Source organism: Schistocerca serialis, chromosome 9 (genome assembly GCF_023864345.2).
Source record: "Schistocerca serialis cubense isolate TAMUIC-IGC-003099 chromosome 9, iqSchSeri2.2, whole genome shotgun sequence".
In the NCBI taxonomy this organism is placed as follows: Eukaryota; Metazoa; Arthropoda; class Insecta; order Orthoptera; family Acrididae; genus Schistocerca; species Schistocerca serialis.
Window position 1 is genome coordinate 333,554,991 of NC_064646.1, and position 15,889 is coordinate 333,570,879.

Below are 15,889 nucleotides of genomic sequence, written 5' to 3' on the forward strand. Positions count from 1 at the left end.
ATTATGTGCATTAACGATAGCACGGTTTCTTGTCACCAAGGTCACTGCTTCCTGACGATTACTGTTTGGCCTGAAGCTAATTCTTGCACGAGAATGAAAGTAAAGTCATATAAATAAATATCATTTTATGCCCCAAGGAAAGACTAAAACAATCAATACATTCTTGCCAGTTTTACAATTACGTGTTTCCTTTCCGTACCAGCAACGTAATATACTTTGCCTTCGACAATATTTTACTTTCATGAACAAATTTAAAATATCGGCACTACGTTGGGGGGCAAAGAGGACACATTTCACTGTCGACCGTTTAACAGGACAGCTTTCACATCAATTTCCTATAACTATGGTATTACATACCGTTTTTCTCAGTTCCATGTACTCTATAGAAACTGTAAATCATTTGCCGCACGGGGTAGCCGCGTGGTCTAGGAGCGGCTGTCACGGTCTGCGCACCCCTCTCCCTCTCCCCCGTCGAACGTTCGAGTCCTCCGTCGGGCATGGGTGTGTGTGTTGTCCTTAGCCTAAGTTAATTTGTTAGATTAAGTAGTACGTAAGGTTAGGGACCGATGACCTCAGCAGTTTGGTCCCATAATACCTTATCACAAATTTCCAAAATTTTCCAAACTGTAAAATACTGACGAAAACAAACTGAAGTCCAAGAAAAATGTGTCGCATTAAAAGGAAATTACAATAAACAAACTAATGTCAAACAATTTAGGAATCAAAAAGAAAAAGTAACTGAAATAGTTTTTAAGAAATTATTTATATTCTATATGGCGCATCTTCTGAGGTTAGGGAAACATTAATTATTTCCGTTACCTGTGCATATCATGATGGTTGCAGCCGAATTTATGGTTCACGGCCAAACTTTTTTCTTTCAGAGTTTGAATATTTTAATTTTTTGGTAATTGATGGCCATATTCACAAAGTTAAGTTTGACAAGATGACTGACTTCGTGTGTATTGAGAAAATCATGGAACCATATTTACATACAGAGTTCCCATTGATAGGGAGAAGTTTCTGTCAGCATAACTATTTGTACTTGAAAACTTATTGCATTTGACCAACATTGATGACTAGTGCATAGAATAAGTAATCGATGCCACAACATTTACATACTTCAAGATAAACTGAGTACAGGGCACTATCGTGGATGTATCTCACAATGTGTGTAAATAATAACTGGTACGAACATAAAGCAAAAGTACATACAAGTACTTAACGTAAGTATGTGTCTTGTATAGACTATAATTATGGTACTGAAGGCTACCAGATGTACAATTTCACGAGATCGGTGTACAGAGTCAATGACAGAACGAAGAATTTCCACTGCCTTCTATATTTTAGTAGAATTATTTGCTGAATTAAAATTACCATACCAGTGTCACCAAGAAAAGAGACATTTGTATGTAAAACTTAGTCTTTAACTGTATACATAATGCGTTCTATCTCTTTTCAGCTGTAAGATGGCATTCACATACCATACAGCCGTCGGTCTTTGCCGGCTACAGTCTGGAACCGCGCGACCGCTACGGTCGCAGATTCGAATCCTGCCTCGGTCATGGATGTGTGTGATGTCCTTAGGTTAGTTAGGTTTAAGTAGCCCTAAGTTCTAGGGGACTGGCGACCTCAGAAGTTAAGTCTCATAGTGCTGAGAGCCATTTGAACCACTTGTCTGTCTTTGGTACATGAAGGAATTCCTTGAAGGAATATATAGAAGGCCAATACAAGATATATGAAAGTAATACTACACAAACATCAAAAAAAAGTTTTGCGTCACCCTGGTTAGCAGAACTCCTGAAGACAGACGTTGCCTGTGGGTATTATATCAGAGACACAGTCCCTTTGATTGTTCAGAGATGTCACTAAACCCGCCCAAAGATGTAAAGAATCATGCATGAGCAGCGCCTATTAGACTGAGGGGGTCCGACAGTTGATCAGTTCCAGTCCTTCCACTAGCAAGGAGTTACACGGCTCATGTTGTTTGTAGTTCAGCCATACCTAGTAGGTCAATAACGCGGTTCGATCGCGTCCGCATTGTTACTTTGTGCCAGGAAGTGCTCTCAACAATGGAAGTGTCCAGGGGCCTTGGAGTGAACCAAAGCGATGGTGTTCGGACATGAAGGAGATACAGAGAGACAGGAACTATCGATGACATGCCTCGTTCAGGCCGTCCAAGGGCTATTACTGTAGTGGATGGCCGCTAACTACGGATAATGGCTAGGAGGAACCCTGACAGCAACGCAACCATGTTGAATAATGCTTTCCGTGCAGCCACAGGTCATCGCGTTACGACTCAAACTGTGCGCAGTAGGATGCATCATATGCGACTTCACTCCTGATGTCGCTGGCGATGTCCATGTCCATCTTTGTAACCACGACACCATGCAGCGCGGTACAGATGGGGCCCAACAACATGGCGAATGGACTGCTTAGGATCGGCATCACGTTGTTTTCACCGATGAGTCGGAGACTTGTTTGGAGGCTACCCGGTCAGGCTGAAAGCCTTAGACACATTGTCCAGTGAGTGCAGCAAGGTGGAGTTTCCTTGATGTTTTGGGGTGGCATTATGTGGGGCCGACGTACGCCGCTGGTGGTCATGGAAGGCGCTGTAACGGCTGTATGGTATGTGAATGCCATCCTCCGACCGATAAGCAACCATATTGGCAGCATATTGGTGAAGCATTCGTCTTCATGGACGACAATTCGCGCCTCTATCATTCACATCTTCTGAATGACTTCCTTCAGGATGACGACATCGCTAGACAAGGGTGGCTAGGATGTTCTCCAAACATGAACGCCATCGAACATGCCTGGATAAATTGTAAAGGGCTGTTTATGGACGACGTGACCCACCAATCACTCTGAGGGATCTACACCTAATCGCCGTTGAGGAGTGGGACAATCTGGACCAACAGTGCCTTGGTGAAGTTGCGGATAGTATGCCACGGCGAATACAGGCACACTACTGGGTGTTAGAGGAACCGGTGTTTACAGCAATATGGACCACCATCTCAGAAGGTCTCGCTATGTGGTGCTACTACATGCAATGTGTGGTTTTCATGAGCAATAAAAAGGGCGGAAATGATGCTTATGTTGATCTCTATTACAATTTTCTGTACTTTTTTTGATGTGAGTAGAAAGACAAGTGGACGTAGATGAAGATGAAATTGAAGAAATGACATTGCGAGAAGAATTCGAAAAAGCTGTGAAGTATCTAGGTCAAAACAAGGCCCTGGGGATAGGTGGTATTCCGTCAGATGTACTGATAGCCTTGGGAGAACAAGCCATGATAAAACTTTTCCATCTGGTGTGCTTGAGGTGTGAGACAAGGGAAATACCCTCAGACTTCAAGAAGAATATAATAATTCCAATCCCAAGGAAAGCAGGTATTGACAGCTCTGAACATTACCGAACTATCACTTTAAGAAGTTATGTATGCGAAATACTAATGCCTTATAGAAGAATGGAAAAACTGATGAAAGCCTATCTCTGGTATGATTAGTCTGGATTCCGGAGAAATGTAGGAACACGCGAAGCAGTAATGACCTTACGACTATTCTTAGCAGATAGGTTAAGGGAAGCCAACCCTACATTTATAGCATTTGTGGACTTAGAGAAAGCTTTTGACAATGTTGACAGGAATACTCTTTTTGAAATTCGGAAGATAACGGGGGTAAAATACAGCGACATGAAAGCTACCTACAACTTGTACAGAAACCAGAGGGCAGCTGTAGGAACTGAGGGGCAAGAAAGGAAGCAGTGGCTGAGAAACGAGTGAGACACGGTTACAGCCTATCCACCATATAATTTAGTTTGAAGATTGAGGAAGCAGTAAAGGAAGCGTAAGGAAAATTTGGAGTAGGAAATGAAGTTCAGGGAAAAGAAATAAATACTTTGTATTTCTGTCAGCGACGGCAAAGTACTTGGAAGAGCAGTTAATCGAAATGGACACGCTTTTAAGACAGTTATAAGATCCTCATCAACAAAAGCCAAACAAGTATAATGGAATGAAGTCGAATTAAATCAGGTGACTCTGAGGGGATTGAATTAGAAGATGAAACGCTGAAAGTAGTACATGGCTTTTGCTATTTAGGCAGCGAAACAAGTGGTGAAGATATTAGATGTAGACTGGAAATGGCAGGAAAAGCGTCTCTGAAGAAGATAAATTGCTATTTAGGCAGCGAAACAAGTGGTGAAGATATTAGATGTAGACTGGAAATGGCAGGAAAAGCGTCTCTGAAGAAGATAAATTTGCTAACGTTGAATATTTTAAGTTTTAGGAAGTCTTTTCTGGAAATATTTGAACGTAGTGAGCCATATAAACGATAATAATTTAGATAAAATGCGAATAGAAGCTTTGTAAATGTAGTGCTACAGAAGAATGCTGAAGATTAGATGGGTCGATCATGCAACAAATGAGGAAGTACTGAGTACAATTCGGGAGACAAGAAATATGTGTCACAACTTTACCAAAATCAGAAAATCGATCGACAGGACATATTCTGAGACATCAAGGTACCATCAGTTTAGTATCAGAGGGAAGTAAGGGGGATACAAATCGTACACGGAGACCAAGAGGTCAATACAGTTAACAGATTCGGAAAGATGTAGGATGCAGTTGTTATTCGGAGATGAAGTCTCGCACAGAATAGAGTAGCATGAAGAGGTGCATCAAACCAGTCTTCGGACTGAAAACCGCAAGAGCAACAATTCTAACATGAGGGCAGAATTTTTAATTTGCATTATAGGCATCCAAAATCTTATAGATAATTCTTTATTCGATATATATGGGCTTTGAAGGATTACGCTTCAACTTGACACTTCGTGAATACAACTAAATATTCTGCTCTGATTTAAGGTAACATAACGATCTTCCCTTTAATGCAAAATATACAAAGTATTCACAGTAATGTTACTGTGAATAAATACATAAACGTTGCCTTCATGAATGGTGAGATGGTAAGGAATGTAGCCGGCCGCGGTGGTCTAACGGTTCAGGCGCTCAGTCCGGAACCGCGGGACCGCTACGGTCGCAGGTTCGCATCCTGCCTCGGGCATGGATGTGTGTGTTGTCCTTAGGTTAGTTAGGTTTAATTAGTTCTAAGTTCTAGGGGACTGATGACCACAGATGTTAAGTCCCATAGTGCTCAGAGCCATTTGAACCATTTTTTGGTAAGGAATGTCTCACTAGATCAGGCCTGATTCGTAAAAAAAGTATGCTACTTCATAGAAGCGTGTTTCTTGGTGCTAATTATGTTTTCGTTTCCCACAGAAATACGTATACATCTATCCTTTAAATATTTTACTTGTGTTCTGTGTCACAGGAAAACAGCAATCTGTGGAGGTGGCATTAATGCAAGCCTCTGCAAAAAAAATAAGCGCTGAAAGACTGCGATACAGTGAATTAAATTTCAATTTTCGTTTCTTTTCTGCATTTCTAAATGCCTGTGAAACTGTAAGACACTATTGAACAAAGTATGCCGCTAGTACCAGTTTAAATGGAGAACAACATCAGTACACGAACGAAAACCTTGTCATGGATATTGCACTTACCTGAGGAGATATCACCAAAATGTTTTCCCTCTGTTAGAGCTGTGTGGAGGATTAAAATCTTTTCCGAATGTGGTGAGAGACATCTGTCAGCACAGGAGCTCATTAACTAGTTATGCGAACATGTAATAACTTTGCTGCAAGTTGCAGTAACTGACGATCTTGTCTGGCATCAGAAAAACTTGACTGTGACATGTACCGTGTGCATGGTCATTTTTGGCTTGAACTGTACGATTAATGTAGATGAAAATTTGCCCAGCGGAGACACTTCTCGGAGCATTAATTTTACGTAACTGTTATTGCGCTAGTCTGGCGATTCAAAGCAACAAACGATAGTTTAAGTTGTTGAACAGTTGTCGCTAAGCAATAAGTTTAAGACAAGTGTAATGGGGTTTCCCACAGGCTAAAAAAGGATTCAGTTCATGTTTTTATGTCGTTCTCCATTATTCTCACTAATCTGAAAAATAACTTGTATCCTAGCAAAATTCTTACTTTCAGTACAGTTTATGTTAAATCGTGCATTATGTGCATTATGAGTTGGGTCCACTGTGTATATGTTACATGTATCCTGATTCAGATGGACTATCCGGTGCCTCTTTGTGTGCCGGCCGCGGTGGTCTCGCGGTTCTAGGCGCTCAGTCTGGAACCGCGCGACTGCTACGGTCACAGATTCGAATCCTGCCTCGGGCATGAATGTGTGTGATGTCCTTAGGTTACTTAGGTTTAAGTAGTTCTAAGTTCTAGGGGACTGATGACCGCAGCTGTTAAGTCCCATAGTGCTCAGAGCCATTTGAACCATTTGAATATCTTTGTGTAAAAAAATTATGCTGGCTGTGCTGGTAATCAATCTCACTGTCTGTCATTCGGGACAGACGCTAGTACAGTCAACAACTGTCGCCCACATTGTGTTCTCGGGTTCATCCTACCATGGCTTCTTCAGCTGAACCATCCGACTACCACCACAATCCAACATCTTCTAACTTCTAATACGCAATGTCATAAAAGCGTGAACTAAATCATTTTCTTATTCTACTACATTACATGTCACATGTCACCTATACCATGACACCTGTGTGAGCAAAGGAATACAAATCCATAAACAGTGCCTAAAAACAACATATATGCATTGTTGTTGTTATGGTCTTCAATCCTGAGACTGGTTTGATGCAGCTCTCCATGCTATTCCATCCTGTGCAAGCTTCTTCATCTCCCAGTACCTACTGCAACCTACATCCTTCTGAATCTGCTTAGTGTATTCATCTCTTGGTCTCCCTCTACGATTTTTACCCTCCACGCTGCCCTCCAATACTAAATTGGTGATCCCTTGATGCCTCAGAACATGTCCTACCGACCGATCCCTTCTTCTGGTCAAGTTGTGCCACAAACTTCTCTTCTCCCCAATCCTATTCAATACTTCCTCATTAGTTATGTGATCTACCCATCTAATCTTCAGCATTCTTCTGTAGCACCACATTTAGAAAGCTTCTATTCTCTTCTTGTCCAAACTATTTATCGTCCATGTTTCACTTCCATACATGGCTACACTCCATACAAATACTTTCAGAAATGACTTCCTGACACTTAAATCTATACTCGATGTTAACAAATTTCTCTTCTTCAGAAACGCTTTCCTTGCCGTTGCCAGTCTACATTTTACATCCTCTCTACTTCGACCATCATCAGTTATTTTGCTCCCCAAATAACAAAACTCCTTTACTACTTTAAGTGTCTCGTTTCCTAATCTGATTCCCTCAGCATCACTCGACTTAATTCGACTACATTCCATTATCCTAGTTTTGCTTTTGTCGATGTTCATCTTATATGTGCATATCGGTATTGATTTCCTAAACAGAAAATTTTCAAATGAGTCTAAATCGCACAAACTGAAAATTTTAAAAGCTATGCTAAATGAAACGTGTCCTAAGTTAAATGTTTAGTTAAACTAACAAATTAACTTGCCAATAACGGTAACTAAGTACTTCGTCATTTCTACTACATTTCCTACCGACTTTTGAATGAATAACAGTTTATTTGGCTGTGACCTGTAATGCATTTAATCATGAGGAGTGTTAAAGACAACGTTACAGTCTTCCCTCAGGTTTCCCGTCGACTACACCAAAAGGTGGTAGTGGTGGTGGCAGGAGGGTGGGGGGTTGATTTACCTAAATACACTAATGCTCATAAATTAAGGATAATGCTGATATATCGTGAAACAACGCTCTAGTGGGCAGTTTGCGGGTTTAAATTACCTCGGGGTATGACCATGCGGTGCATTTGACCTGCGGTCGTCGCATGGTGGCGCTGGCAGCAGTCCACAAACGCAGAGGAGTGTTGGTGCATGTCAGAGTACGGTGCAGCGGTTAAGTGAGCAGATATTTTCAGACGTGCTAATGGTGACTGTGTGTTGAAAATGGCTCAAAGAACACATATTGATGACGTTATGAGGGGTAAAATGGAGGCTCGTCAAACACAGCAGGTCGTAGCATGGGCCCTCGTGTACCACAAGTGTAATATCAAAATTGTGGCAACGATTCCAGCAGACAGGAAACGTGTCCAGACGCTTCAGTACGGGACGTCCACAGTGTACAACACCACCAGAAGACCGATATCTAACCATCAGTGCCCGCAGACGGCCACGGAGTACTGCAGGTAGCCTTGCTCGGGACCTTACCGCAGCCACAGTCTAAAGACGACTGAACAGACATGGTTTATTCGCCCAGACCTACAAGTTGCATTCCACTGACACCTGGTCGCAGGAGAGCCCGTAAAGTCTGGTGTCAAGAACACAGTACATGGTCATTGGAAGAGTGGTCCCAGATTATGTTCACGGGTGCACATATAGTCTGAACAGTGATTCTCGCCAGGTGTTCGTCTTGCGTGAACCAGGAACCAGATACTAACCCCTTAATGTCCTTGAAGGGGACCTGTATGGAGGTCGTGGGTTGGTGGTGTGGGATGGGATTATGATTGGTGCACGTACACGCCTGCATGTCTTTGACAGAGGAACTGTAACAGGTCAGGTGTATCGGGACGTCACTTTGCACCTGTATGTAAACCTTTTCAGGGATGCAGTGGGTCCCACCTTCCTCCTGGTGGATGATAACGCACGGCCCCACAGTGCTGCCATCGTGGAGGAGTACCTTGAAACAGAAGATATCAGGCGAATGGAGTGGCCTGCCTGTTCTCCAGACCTAAACCCCATCGAACACGTCTGGGATGCTCTCGATCGACGTATCGCTGCACGTCTTCAAACCCCTACGACACTTCCGGAGCTCCGACAGGCAGTGGTGCAAGAACAGGTGGCTATACCCCAGCAGCTTCTCGATCACCTGATCCAGAGTATGCCAAACCGTTGTGCGGCCTGTGCACGTGTGCGTGGTGATCATATCCCATATTGATTTCGGGGTACATGAGCAGGAAACAGTGGCATTTTGTAGCACATGTGTTTCTGGACGGTTTTCTCAACTTATGACCAATACCGTGGAGTCACAGATCTGTGTCGTGTGTGTTCCCTATGTGCCTATGCTACTAGCTCCAGTTTTGTGTAGTGCCACGTTGTGTGGCACCACATTTTGCAATTATCCTTATGAGTATGAGTGTATTTTGCTGAGCGTACATCTAAATCCATATATTATCCCTAAGTCAGAACACCGAGTCATCTACTGCAAAATTTTATCAAATCTGTAGCTCTGATATCATATGCGTGACTCTGAATACAGGAAGGTCATTTTTGACACGCTGGTTACTGAACTGCTTTCCAGAAACTATTATTATTCTACGAGGCAATTGTTTCAACAGAATTACTCCGTTTTCCTTTTACACTAGGTACGTAATTATATTCTTGTACGACTGTTCAAACTCCTGAGTGGAGTGTGAGAAGTAACTTCGAATAGCATATCCATAAACTATGATAGGAATTGTCACCACTGTTCAAGAGGGCTGTATAACAACACATTCCATTTGAATCGACCATCCTGATTCAACTTGATATTTTGTTATTAGTGATCAGATTAGGTCTCATAAAATCAACTACATATTTGTATATGAGTCATCTGAGAAAGCCATTCTTGGTCCTTTTTTTATCAAACTAATAGAACTAATATTGCTTCCTTCTTCTTCTCCGAGAATAGGTGATATAACTTTCTATCATTCCTGCAACTCACATTCGGTGTTAAATAATTATCCAGTTTGAATTAATTCTTCTTTGTTTTGGTAGTATTGTACAAAAACCTCTGTTCTCGTACTAATGAAGGTTGTTTCGCATAACTTTTAGTTTGTAAATTAGTGAAAGTACCATAGTCATTTCGGCGATGGAATGGTCGCGCGTCATATGCGCGCTATCGTTTTCCCAGTTCAACGTTTGTTAAGTCAGACCTGCAGCGTGTTTTCCAAACGAAGTCCAATTGTGACCATTATTATTATGCAAAATAAACTGTTTACGTTAACGATTTGCCACCCATCTCGCTGCTCTCCAACAACGGCTGCTTAGCTTGAAGCTAATCCTTGCATGAGAATAAAAGTGAACTCATACTTGTAAACATCATTTTATTCCGTAAGAAAAAACTAAAAAAAAGTACCTTCTTGTCAGTCCTATAATTACATGTTTTATTTTCTTATCGGCAATGTAATTTTACTTTCATGAGCGTATTTGAAATGACACAATCCATACAAGGGAGGAAAGATGATACATTGCAAGTAGTCACTGGATGTCACCTGTGTAACAAATTCAGTGTGAATATTTCAATTCTTTAAAGCTGTTCAAGCCGATTGTTGAACCGTGAAGTGGAAACGCGAAGGAACATCCACAGCTAAACTAATACCTGACAGACCTTACGTGTTGACGGAGAGGGTCCCTCGTGGAAGGTGGTGGTAAAAAAACTCATGAAATGAGTGGAAGGAAACATTCGTGAGTTCCAAAGCCCTGCCATCAGTTCAGCTAGCACACTAACTGCGTGTAAGTAGTTAAGAAGAATAGGGAATAACGGTGGAGCCATAAGCCACACATGCAGCCACTGCTAAGCGACGCTTGAAGTAGTGTAGCTGTCGACAGCTGTGGGCAGTGAATTTGGAGAGACGATTTACACTATATCACTTGGCAATCTGATGGGAAGGTTTGGATTTACCGTATTCCTTGAAAACGCTACTTTCCATCATTTGTAGTGCCGAAAGTGAAGTTAAAATGATTCAAATGGCTCTGAGCACTATGGGACTTAACATCTGAGGTCATCAGTCCCCTAGACTTAGAACTAGTTGAACCTATCCAACCTAAGGAAAAGAACACACATCCATGCCCCAGGCAGGATTCGAACCTGCGACCGTACCAGCAGCGCGGTTCCGGAGAAGCGCCTAGAACCGCTCGGCCACAACGGCCGGCAAAGTGAATTGAGAAAGTGGCGCTAGGGTATGGGCATTTTCCTTCCGTGGTTACGATGTCTTCCTTTATTGTATTTATGGAAACGCTATAAGCGGAATGATGCGAATACATTTTATAGCATTGTGTCCTGCTTGCCATCTAGGAACAATTAGAGGATGATGACGGTAGCGGCACGACAATGCTCTCTGGCATAAAGTAGCACTCGTAAGGCAATAATTTTTGAGCAGTGTCATTCCCGAAATAGACTGGCCTGCCTGTAGTCCCGACGTGAAATCAGAGGAACATATTTTGGATGACAAAGAACGCCAACTATACCCTAGCGCTCAACATGACTGCCTTCTCTAGTTCCGGTTCTTTAGAAAGACTAGGCCATTCTTCCACAAACTAATGAAGGATGTCATTACATGTTTCTCATCCCTGCAGTACGGCCTATACGTTCCCTTTACCCGCTGATTCAGCTGGGGTCGACGCTAACCCTAACCCACCGCCCCTCCCCCAACAGCCACGCCACCGTCGAAACACGAATGTGCGATGTACAAGCCACTAGTTCGTCCGCGTCTGGGATATGCTTTCGTTGTCTGGGGTGAAACCGCAGATACTAACACCAAGAGATTAAAACAATTAAGAACACGTCCTTGACGCTTACCTAACACGTGCCAAGAGACTTTCCGCCGAGAGTCCTAGCCGAGGTAAGCTGAGTCGCCCTTCACCATCTCTGAAGACGTTATCAATAGACCACTCTTAAATACTACACAAATCCAGTTATTGAGTAGTAGAATCTACCCCAATACCCGACCGAAGTTACCAGGCTTTGTAAGCAGACATTAACTGCAAAGATATCAAGTGAAGCACAAAAACCCTTAGACCAGTAAGCGCAATAGTATGGAGAAGACAACACAAACAACTACTGAGTGATATTTTGAACCAAAGCTCTAGGAGTTAAGCTCCTTCATCCCTCCGCACAGGGACCCAATGTTACCAAGGAGTCGGTTGTTTCCCTTCCTACATTAATGTGTGTAGTAAAATACCCTGTAAGACCAGTAATTTTTATTGTTATGCATCATGATACTCTTAATTCCCAAGAAGCGAAAGTAGCAGATTGCTGAATAGTGAAATAAGGTGTTAGTTCCAATGGAACAACTCAGGTTACGCAGGAAAATGGCTTCCTTAAAGCAACTGAGAGACACACCAGATTTCGATTGTCGAGGTGTGAGAAAAACCGTAGTTGTAGTGGGGTAGCGATAATAGTCTATACGGATACACTGCGAAAGTCGTAAATAAAAGAAAGGTAGTATACACGAACGCCACTGCTACTCAGCCAAGTAGCTCGTCAGCTGGCATCAAGAGTCCGAGCGCACCGCGGACCACTCCTCCCAACAAAGGAACATCCGTGGCAGTGGCAGGAACCGAACCCGACTCCTCCTCATGGCAGCCATCTGCGCTGATCGTTCAGCTACAGAGGCGAACTGAAAGGTCGTATACAACAAAGAATGTGTGGAGCACAGACGATAAGCAACAGGGAGCTAATCTAGTCATGGTAAGGATCGTATTTCGCAGGTGGCTCCCCCCACTTCACACTGCGAGCGGGTCGCTCAGGTCAGTATAGCAGAATAAGCCGGCCAGCGAGTTCATTCCCTTGAGACCGCTGTTGACCAGCGGGTATGTAGTGCGTTCAGTTACCGTACTGAGAAACTTTTCTAAAGAATATTCTAGTGAGTAATGTACATTATGAAAATGGAAGGATAACTTTGGTTTAACTTCCGGCGACATCAACATTATTACAAACGGAGTACAAGCTCGGAGTGTATCAAGGATTGGGACGGAACACGGCTGCACCTTTTCAGTAGTATTCTCAAGTGCGAACAATTAATATCGTTCATCGCATTTTGGGTTACAGAAGATTTGAGAAAATAATTAACATATTTTTTAATGAAATGTAGACTCCTTATTCTACCTAATATCACCAGTTGGTCATTTTTGTGATCCGTCCGAACTACCGAAGCATTTAACTGCGAAAATCAAATGGCTCTACTATGGGAATTAACATCTAAGGTCATCAGTTCCCTAGAACTTAGAACAGCTGAATCCTAACTAACCTAAGGACATCACACACACATCCATGCCCGAGGCAGGATTCGAACCTGCGACCGTAGCGGTCGCTCGGTTCCAGACTGTAACGCCTAGAACCGCTCGGCCACCCCGGCCGGCATTTAACTGTGAAGGTGATGATTATCTCTTTAAAAACCTTTTCTTTGATTTACTTACTGGTTGAACTAGATTACACTTCAATCTACAGGACGCATCCACAGACTGCTACCGAGTAAATTCGTTTGGAGGGACAATGTTGCTCATTAAAACCAAACAGTCACGAATGGAATCCCACGGTGTTCAGTTCCAATCCTTACGCAGAGTGTCCCACCCAACAATATCATCTTCAAGCCCATTGTTAATTTTTATGTGAGTGGAAAGTGGTCCAGATAAAGACTGATTTCTAAATCCTTGTCTGCTTATTCTATCCAAAATCACTTCAGTGACATTCAAGAAAGCACTAGCAATTATTTGCACGTTTTACAGTGGCTATGGTGACTATGGAATTTTTCTGCAGAAAAGACTATGAACTGATTCAGTAGTGAAACTGTTTTTCAAAAATATCGAGAGTTATCGAGTTAAACTACAATGAATAACGTCATTTCTGCGCTGTTAGTACTGCCGTTTGAATGACTTGTGTCTTTGAAGTTTAGCCTCTTCTCCGTCTGGAGCGGCAAAAATAAGGTAGCACTTACCTCAGCGGGACTTCATAACATGAAGAGTTAACCCTTAACTACTCTTGTGAAATGCTCATACACTAATACTCTAGTGGGGTCTCGGAGTACCCCAATAAGAAAAACGAAACTGTAATTTAAGGAAATTTTATTTTGAATTGCACTTTTATCACTGAATATTATAAACATTTTTACATATTTGAGATATGATTACAAACAATTTTGGAACACTGAAAATCTGTGGTTGGGGCAAACTTGTTTTGAGCATTTTTCACACACTATTTTGGTTTTCTTGTCCACATTTCTTGCGCACATGTAGCATGTTCCTTTCCTCATGGGTTCTGGCTCTGAAGATGTTGAGGTAAGAGGAGTACCACCAAGTTTAACAACAACGTCTCTCAGTTCACGAGAAAGGGGTCGGACATCTCGACGTTGTATATGGGGCTTTACTAAATCCATTCCAAGCTTTTGTAGCTATTCTCTTCTTTTTAAATCATTTGTTTCATCAAGTTGTTTGGTGCACTGAAACAAGACAGCAGCATTGTCTCCTACTATGTTTAGAATGGCATAAAATAGAGACATTGGCCGTCTGCGTGTTCGCCGTGATAACGAATAGTTGGCGCACATTTGGTCCAGTGCGTCCACTCCTCCTTTTGTGGCATTGTAATCAATGATCGTTTCAGGTTTTTTCTGTTGAGTACTAATTTTCTGATCGTGATGCATAGATGAAAGCAACACAACAGCTCGACTTTTCCGAGGAACATAAGAACAAGTTGTCTTTCCTTCGTTATGCCCAAATAATGCATGTTCTACTGGGCGCTTTCTGTTTGGTTTGAATTCTTCTGGGATCTGCGGTTTATTTTGCTTTAGAGTGCCTAAGACAGTCAACTTTTTGGCTTCTAGTTGATCACAGAGTTCAAGTGACATGAACCAATTGTCTACTGTCACATGTCTATTGCTTTCCTCAATTGGCGTTCTTAATTTCAAAACATCCTGTTTTGAGATTGATAATGTACTTTTATTTGTCCCTTTGCTGTGTAAACAAATGCATTGCATAAATAGAATGTTCGTTAGTCTCAAAGGCACATAACTTTGAGGCCGTATTTGGCTGGCTTCTTGGGCATATACATGCGAAATTTGCACCTACCACGAAAGGGTACTAACATTTCATCGATTGTCACGTACGCTCCTGGAGTATAATACTTTTGACATTTGTCTATAAAAAGTTCCCGCACATCTCTAATAGCCGCAAGTCTGTCATCAGCCTTCCTAGCATCTCTTGTAGCAGCACAATCGAATCGCAAACAAGACAAAATGAACAAAAATCTCTGAACGCTCATAGTGGCTCGAAACACATCACGACCAGTTCCATCATTAGCAAAAAGTCCAACATTTTCGTGATTGGATTTCATTACTCCAGATAAATAAAGCAGACCCAGAAATGCTCTCAGTTCATCTATATCTAGCGGCCTTATGAACGCTGGCTTAGGAGCTCTGTATTTGTTTGACATGTCATGTATCTTGACATTTGTATTGGTGAGTATTAGTTGCAATAAATCTTCACTAATGAATAGTTCCCAAGCAGATAATATGTCAGTTGAATCAATCGTTTTGGTTTTACGTTTACTACCTGGAAGATGACAAACTATATTGTGAGCACGGGTACGAGTTGTAGGAGGAGCTTCTTTTGACCACTTGTAGCACTGCTTTTTTCCAAAAAAATATTTGTCAGCGGAAGGTCTAATACACGCCTCTTCATCTGATTCTTCACAACTACTTTCTGATGTAGCTTCAGAGGTGGAATCATGGTCACTTAGTATAAATTCATCCTCAGCTGCTGTGGTTTCCTCATCAGATTGCAAAAACGTAGGATCATTCACTATTCTTTCCAACTCGTCATCTGTTAATGACTTCGATGATGCCATTCTGAAAATTAATGCATTCATACTCACATAACCTTAACAATTAACGTTATCATAGAAAGTGTGCTGTTTTCGAAGTACTCTAAGATTTCAGTCGCGTAAAACACTAATTGAGATAGTCAAAAACAACTTACGTTAATACTCTGGTGGGGTATTCTGAGACCTCTTTTTCTTTATCTCACACAATAATACTGGAAACACCGCATTCAACACTCCGCGTTAAAAGGGAGCACTTCACTGAGGATTACCAAGAACACAGGTGCCATCTGTTGTTCCGT

At 42.0% G+C, this 15,889-nt stretch overlaps 1 protein-coding gene across 1 annotated transcript; it reads right to left on the reverse strand.

Moving 5' to 3' along the window:
- Positions 1–14,765: 14,765 nt before the first annotated feature.
- On the reverse strand, positions 14,766–15,614 carry LOC126419601 (piggyBac transposable element-derived protein 4-like). Its single transcript, XM_050086789.1, has one exon. It carries the CDS (start codon positions 15,612–15,614, stop codon positions 14,766–14,768), a length of 849 nt encoding a protein of 282 aa, XP_049942746.1.
- Positions 15,615–15,889: the final 275 nt, after the last annotated feature.

What these genes read in the sequence shown, in the direction of transcription:
- LOC126419601 (XM_050086789.1), bottom strand. Translation starts at nt 15,614, where the DNA reads ATGGCATCATCGAAGTCATTAACAGATGACGAGTTGGAAAGAATAGTG.